We start from the raw sequence: 7,965 nt of genomic DNA, 5'->3' as shown, positions 1-7,965 counted from the left end.
AGGTATTTAATATTTATGCATGTTTTTTTGCTAACTCAATGAGAATAGAATAAAATCATTTGAGATATTCAAAACGAAAACATTTATCCTTGCCCTCCCTTCCCCTCAAAAATAAAATCTCCCGACTTGACTCTCCGCTGACCGCATTGTTTGAGGCGGGAGAGGAAACGTCATTCAGCAAGCAACAGCAGCATTCAACAATTTTCTTTTTCCCGTCCCTGCCTTTTTTGTAGGGCAGATATGGAGCTTGAGTTATTGCCTGATTTTAAGGCGTTTTATTTCAGAAACGAGAATGTTATTTTGAGAGTACCATTTTGCTTCTGTCTGCAATTGGCAGTGTATTTTGACAAGCATGTGAAGGAGTCTGGCGAAGAGACAAAAATTTGGTATGAGATAGCTGGTATGTACATGTATGATCTTTGACACGGAGCCTGTAAATAACGTGATTTCCTTTCGCTTCGAAATTTTCTTTATTTTGTATGACATTGTGCAAGTTATTCATTTAAGACTGTATGTAGACAAATTTATGTTAGCACTGTTTAATTTGAATTTTTGACGTCTGTGCAGAGGCATGAATTTCCTGTCTGGATAGATATCAGCTTACGTCTTGTAGAGCCTCGCTGCCTAAAAGCTCTCTTTTATTTTTAGTTAGATATGTAAGGTCATGATTTTTGTTTTTAAGAAGTGTTTCATTTTTCCAAAAGTTTCCTTCGGACACTTTAGGTGCACTTTAAATATGGCAAATTTTAACTGAAGTATCAACACACAGGCATCCCAGTCTCTATGGGAATTCATTAAATCTCCATTCGTAACAAAATGTGTAGGAAGAATTACAATATTTCCTAAGTTCTGACTTTTGAAAAAGATCAAAATTTGATGTAAAAAAAAGTAATGAATGAAATTAGTGTTGGTGTGCTAAAATTTCTCATGGCACTATAGATGTTGCAGGTCAAAATTAAATTCAGGTTAAAATTTTTTAACTAGGTTGATTCTCAGTTTCCTTTGTCTCCTGGTCCTAATTCATGAATAATTAAGGCTATGAGACAAGGGAAATTGAGAATCAACCTACAATACTGGTCAAAAATCTTGAAACACTTGTGTCTGTTTCCCCTTCCCCAATGTTGATTTCGGTATCACAGTGGTCACAGTGCTTCAAAATACACGTGGCTCAACATTGGGAGGGGGTAAGGCACATTTCAGTGAGAAAAACAGTGTGAAGAGTAAATCTCAGGATTTTTCCAGAAAATTAGAGAGAAACGGTGTCTGTTTCAACGATTTGTGACGAGTATTGTAGGTTAAAAAGTGCTAACCTGAATTTTGACCTGTAACATAGACAAGTAAAAAAATTCCTAAACTGGCTAGGAAAACTTCTTTGGTTATTTACATGTACCTTGCTAGAGGAAGGGTGTCAACTTAAGAGGTAAGTGGCAGCAACAACCAATGTCCGTGGAACAAAAAACAACTAAAAGCCAAGTGCGTGAATTGTGGAAGTAATATTCCATGATCATGTTCCACGTTCAAGAGAATGGCCTGTATAGGTTTTCAAAAAAATTCCAAAAATACCAAACCAAAATATTCAGTGAATATTCAGGAAATCTTTCTGGTGTTTACGATTTTCATAGTTCTACTGAAATGATTTATTTGTTTTTCTTGCAGCCATTGTTAGTGGCCTGGTTGGTGCCATTGGATTGCTTACAAGTCTCAGCTACCTTCAAAAATTTTTTGTCTGGTTTATTGAACAAGTTGTCATTGTTATAGCCTTCTTTGCAATTGCTACGTACTCTCCACCATATCCAAAGAAAGAGGAAGCTGACACAAAGGAAAGTTCTAACCTTGACAATTCATCTTATCTGGGAACCATTTATGGCTCTTCACTTTTATATACCCAAGTCTTGATTGCTGTCAGTATAGCCATTGCACCTGGCAAGTGGGTCAATACAGTAAACACCAAGCAGACAGTGGGAATGTTTGTTGTCTGTCCCATCATTATCCATTTTGTGACATTACCATTTGTTAAAGCGACAGCAATGTTGCGAGAGGTCTGTTTGGCTTACCTTTTGTTGGCCTCGGTAATCCAAGGTTATAAAGCCTGTCTTGGACTTTTTCAACTTGTTCAAGATATTCCAGGGGTGATTAAAAATGCTTGCAGTGTTGTTGTCAACTTTGGATGGTTGGATTTTTTTGTTTACCATTGGAAGAGAATTAACTTAGGAAGAGTGCTCATGTTAGCATGGTTGATTAAGTTTATTGGCAAATTTTGTCAATTTGTGAAATATGGTGTATTTATTGCCATTGCTGGAAGCATAGTGGACTGTTTTGATAACCTTCAAGACTTAGCAGGAGCTAGTATTGTTGTTGGAGTAGCTGCTAATTTAGCCCTTGACGCAGTGAACAAAATCCTGAAAGGCAATCTTGACAGGCCTATGGAAGAGCGTCACCAGGAAGCATGGAATGACAGTGTATCTTTCTTCCTTTTGGGTTTACAAGTTGGGCTTATTGGCTTACCCAAACCAGAACGTCTAATGTTAATTGGTCTCATTGTGTTTGTTACAATCTCACTGTTTCTGCAGTCTGCTTATGAACTTACTGAACCAGTGCTTATGTCACTAGGGGCAACATACACTGGTGTTTTCAACAGCAAACATTTGCGCACTTTAGCAGTTTGTGCCATGGTCCTACTACTTCCTGGTTATATGGTTATTGTGTTGTGTAAGCTATTCAGCTTTGATGCCTGGTTATTTGTGATCTTATCCAGTAATCTAGTGACTATTGTTCAAGTCATGGGTTCCCTCATTATTTATGCACTCTTTGTGTCAAATGTTCATTCAGAGTCTCAAGTTAAGGATTTGGATGACTATGTGTATTATATCAATGCTGGCTCAAAAATATTTGAGTTTCTTGTAGCTGTGGTTGTTTTAGGTTATACTGCTTGGGCAACCATAACTGGAGAGTGGAATTACATAGGTATGTCTAGTGAACAGCTTTTTAGTGTTACATGTATGTACTGTATACCCTGCGAAAAAGATCATGTCATTTTATACCCAATTCATGCATATTGTACCTGCAAGTAGTTGAGATGTGCTTTGGATCATGCCTTTGTCCACATTTTATGGTAATTTTGTAAGAGAAATCATAAATTACATTGTATAATATATATTTTTATACTTACACAATGTATCATCATTACCACCATCATTTTCCTCCAGTTTTACCCATGTTCTTATTTGCCTCCTTTAGGCGCTTTGGTTATTACAATGCATGCCTACTTCAATGTGTACAAAAGAGCTCAAGAAGGATGGAACAATTTTCTGTTAAGACGCAGTGCTGTGAAAAGACTTAACTCCTTAGAGTGGGCAACAGAGGAACAACTTCAACAGCTAAATGATGTATGTTGCATTTGTTATGAAGAGCTGGATAGTGCCAAAGTAACCAGATGTAAGCATTTTTTCCACAGTCTGTGTCTGCGGAAGTGGCTTTACGTACAGGACAAGTGCCCTATGTGCCATGCTGATATTCTACCTCAGGATTGACTATTGCCAATCCTGCAGCGAATGGCAGCAGTTGGTTAAACAACAAACAGCAGCTAAAATGTATTTTATGGAAATTTTGTTTACCAGGGAAATAAATTGAATCTAAAAATTAATGTGGGCTTTATATTTCATTTTTTGGTGGTGAATCTTTTGGATGTGAGAAAAGTCGTGTACTGTGCATCCTGCCCACATCCGTTTGTCATATCACATCATCTCAAAAAGGGGCTTTGGAGACTAGATGGCAGCAAGTGACATGTCAGAGAACCATTCTCCATGATACTTCAATGCAGCATTTAAATTAATGTTTTATAAACCAGTGGAATTGTATGCATTTTCTGCATCCCACTGATAAATGGTTGTGACAGTTAGATTATTTTCTGTAGCAATAATCATTTATAGTCTGTCCTCTTTCAATATTACAATAACTTGAGCTGCTTGCAATGCTGCAGTAATTTTCTTGGATTCAGTTTCCTAAGTTTTAAATTATTTTGCTTTAAGAGATAAATATCAGAGACGTCTTTTGTCAGATGTCAAAATTCGGAAGACCATGTACCAGTACACCTAAAATAATACAGGAATGTGGATTGTACAGTATCTCACCAATCACAGTAAAGTTCATACATAAAGGCAAGCCAAAAGCCATAAACTTACCGGTATTACTGTTGCTTTTTACAGTGTACATGTAGTTTTTCGTTGCAAGAAAATGACATTCCAGTAATATTTTTGGTTTTCACAATTTTGTGAGTTTTGCACCAATACTAAGTGATTAGCATACTTGATCATAATAAAGATGAAATTCATATATAGTCTTTAAAATAAAGTCACTTAATTTGTACTATAAGTGTGCAGATCTAAATTTAAAACACAACTATCAGTTGCTCATTGCTTAGTACTTGTGTTATGTTAGTAGTGTAAAGAGGTTATATTATTTATGAAAATTAAATATATTTACATTGTGTGTAAATACATGGAGTTCATTGAAGTTGACAGTGCAAGTGATTTTGGCTTGTTATTACAAGCAATACCTGGCTTTCAATACATTATGCTAATCAAGTTTGGTACCATAGAAAACAGAAAGTCAGCTTGTCTTTATTTTCATTGGGGTTCAAAATGGTACTTATTTATCATTTGGAAAGCATAACTTTGTTTTGTATTAATAATTGTTTCAATGGCTATTTGGAATGCAAGGTTCTGACTAAATAAATAACTGTTGTATAGTAAGGGATTATGAAATAAGATTGCATAATTGTAAAGAAAGTTACAGTATGTACAATTACAGTGGAAATTGTTTTGTTATATTTCTTTTGTCTAATTGTTGTTGTTTTACCTCACCAAAGGATGAAAGTAAAGGAGTTCCATTAACTGTCTCTTGCCTGACATAGCCTGTGAGCAAGCAGGGCTGTCACTATTTGCTGGGGATTCCACCCCCACCCCCCCCCCCCCCTTACCTCGCTTCTTTGACACCCCCGGACACTTTTATTAGAAACAAAAGCAAAAATAGACCCAAAAGAACTTCCTAACTCTTCAATTCCCTGCCTGCTTATTGAATATACTCAGCAGTGATAAATCTTAGTCACAGCTCAGCTGCTATTTCGGGAAATAATGATCGTAAAGGTATGAGCAAGCAACAGACAAAAACAGACACAAAAGCTTACTTCAAAGCTGAAACTTTACTTTTTAAATTTTATAGCAGAGCTCTCATACGCGAAGTGCGCCAGCGGAGCACCATGGGTAAGAAAATGAAGTAATCTACCCATCTGAGAAAATTTGGTAATCACATGTCCGTACACCGCCCCCCGCTGGCTCAAGAGACCGTCTGTCCGCACCACAGGCATACAAATGTAAAATAACTCAATCAACAGGTATTGCAACCCAAATGCAACTTGAGGTTATTTTGGCAGGAAATCACATTGCCACCAACATCTTGTAAAGCAGAGACAACAAAAGAGTCAATAAAGACGAAAACAGAAAGCAGAAATTGTCTCTGTATCTTGTCTAAAGTATTAAACTTAGATAAATTGTCATGTCCACAAATTTGGAATATAGAGCAAGAGAAAGACAGAGAAAAAGAGAAAGTGGGCGGGAGGCCAGCAAAGCTTAGCAAGTGGGATAAATATAAGAAAAAATAGAGGCCCGAGGATACTCCCCTGAGGGACCCCCACGGACATAGGTAGCGGATCAGACATAGAACCCTTAAAAGTAGTTTTCTGTGAGCGGTTGGTCAGGTAGGAGCAAAACCACTTGAGAGAAGACTCAGAGCAACCATACAGCTTAAGTTTGGAGAGTAAGGTAGTATGGTCTACTAAGTCAAAGGCCTTTTTTAGATCAGTTAAAAGTAGACCACTTAGAAGGCCCTGATCTCAGTATGTTTGCAAGTAAGGTATCAGTAAGGTTAACTAGAGCAAGTTCGCAAGAACGAAAACATCTAAAGCCAAACTGAGAATCAGTGAGAAGGTCATGACAAGTAAGAAAATCATAGAGATTTGAGTGGACGTGGCGTTCAAGAATCTTTGAAACACGTTGTAGTTGTGCAAAACAACAGCAAAGAAATATACAGAAAAAGTGTGCTCCGGCGTTGCATGCCTTCCTCGCTTAGCATTACATGATTTTATATTTTGTTTGAACAAACTATAAATATAATCGAGAGCTTCGCTTTTAGCCCTGGCTAAATCTGTATATTATTAAAATTGAGGACAATGTTCCTCATGGAAGGTTAAATGTGTGGGGGTTTAGTGGTTAAATTGAAAGGACAGCAGTTTTTGGTCTCTGTTTATAGTGAGTGTCTGCTTGTTAGAGTTGTCTGTTTTTAAAACCAAGTTAGCATGGTTGCCCCAATGAAGACATTCGACCAAAGCGAGATGATTAAGTGCATGTACCACTAATCTTTAAATGTTGGGGGTGGAATAAATCACATCCTCCATCATTGTTATAGTTTAAGTTTAATGCACATAAAATTGTCTGTTATTAGTATTATATTTGCAGCCTTTACACAATTTAAAATTTCCTCACGGACACACAAGCTTCATTTCTAGACTTTCTAGACCTCATACAAGGCAAAACGATCTGTAGTAAGTGGAACAAGTGAAACAAAGCGATCGAAATATATTGGTGCTAAAAAAAAATAGTAATAATACAAGGTTATGATAAAATAACTACTGGACTAAGTGAAACCAATACGGCGAAGGCAAAAGAAACAAGTGAGATACTTACAAGATGATAGTGAGAAAAGATGAAACACCAGGATGAGCTAAACAAACTGCATGTGGAAAGAACCGAGGGCAATGAAGAACTGACCCCAAAATATTAACACAGAAGCTAGATATACCATATGCAAAAGGAAAAACCTAACAAGAAGAACAAAGGTACGCGAACAATGAGCGACTAATGAATTAGAAAACTACACTAAAGATGCAAACATGAAAAGAACAAAAAATGCTGCGAAAACATAAAAATACTTAGACAAAGCATGAGATTCCTGACACTAACAAGTACAACAAATTATTATGGGAGTTAAAACTTCTAACTGCCCTAGAGTAAAAACAAAAACTGAAAAATTCCTTAAAATCTAAATATTCTGTATAACCATTTAAAAAAACGTTACTACCAAAAGTACGTTAGAAACTGCCTACAACACATTCAAAATGTTTTTCTTAAAAATAGGTCAAGTTCCTTTACCTGTACTAAATATGGCTTTGCTATACATTTGTTAAAAGATACCAAAAATGAGTTTAAAAAATTGCCTAAAACATATTTAAAAGCAAGGATTAAAAACTACCAAAAATATGTTAAAAAATGCCTAAACGCCATAAAGGTGCTTATTAAAAAATGGCTCTCTAGGGAGTTTACAGTTTTATTTATGTCTGTTGTGCACATGCAATTTTATTGGCTTGCTATGTCACATTAGGGCCATTTATACGAGGAAAAATAAGACGCATCTTAAATAAGACACGAACTGTACCATTTATACGAGCATGTCTTATCTAATAAGACACGTCTTAGGTAAGCCGCGTCTTATTTTAGACGAAATGTGCCGTTTATATGGAAAGTTCGCATCTCAAGATGCGTCTTATTTTTCCTCATATAAATGGCCCTATTATGTATTACCCGTTGCGTCTAAGAAAATAGAGAGTGATTACTTGCATCTCGGAAAACATTTTTTATGTACAAGGTGAGGCTTATTTATCTGATTCAACAAATTATGCTTCACCTTCAATTCATATAGCATGTAAATGAGCAACGTTGAAGAAAGTGAAGCATGACTTCTTGCATCAAGATTAATATTTTTTTCGATGCAACAGGTCTTGCTTATTTTTCTGACGCAACAGGTCACAATTACCCTTTTTTGCAAAATGTCTTTAGACTAGCAAGAAAAATAAATTGATGTAATGATAGCAATCCGACCCAGGTTGAACTCAGTATCAATGCCATAATTATG

At 36.3% G+C, this 7,965-nt stretch overlaps 1 protein-coding gene across 1 annotated transcript; it reads left to right on the top strand.

Annotated features, from left to right (window-relative positions):
• The first annotated feature begins 166 nt into the window (after window positions 1–166).
• On the top strand, window positions 167–4,826 carry LOC140933077 (RING finger protein 145-like). Its single transcript, XM_073382595.1, has 3 exons — window positions 167–400; window positions 1,657–2,964; window positions 3,238–4,826. Exons 1-3 carry the CDS (start codon window positions 241–243, stop codon window positions 3,528–3,530), a joined length of 1,761 nt encoding a protein of 586 aa, XP_073238696.1. The 5' UTR covers window positions 167–240; the 3' UTR covers window positions 3,531–4,826.
• The last annotated feature ends 3,139 nt before the right edge of the window (window positions 4,827–7,965 follow it).

Source organism: Porites lutea, chromosome 4, assembly GCF_958299795.1.
Source record: "Porites lutea chromosome 4, jaPorLute2.1, whole genome shotgun sequence".
Classification (NCBI taxonomy): domain Eukaryota; kingdom Metazoa; phylum Cnidaria; class Anthozoa; order Scleractinia; family Poritidae; genus Porites; species Porites lutea.
The sequence above is the reverse complement of the archived record's forward strand: the minus strand, read 5'-3'. Positions and strand labels throughout refer to the sequence as shown.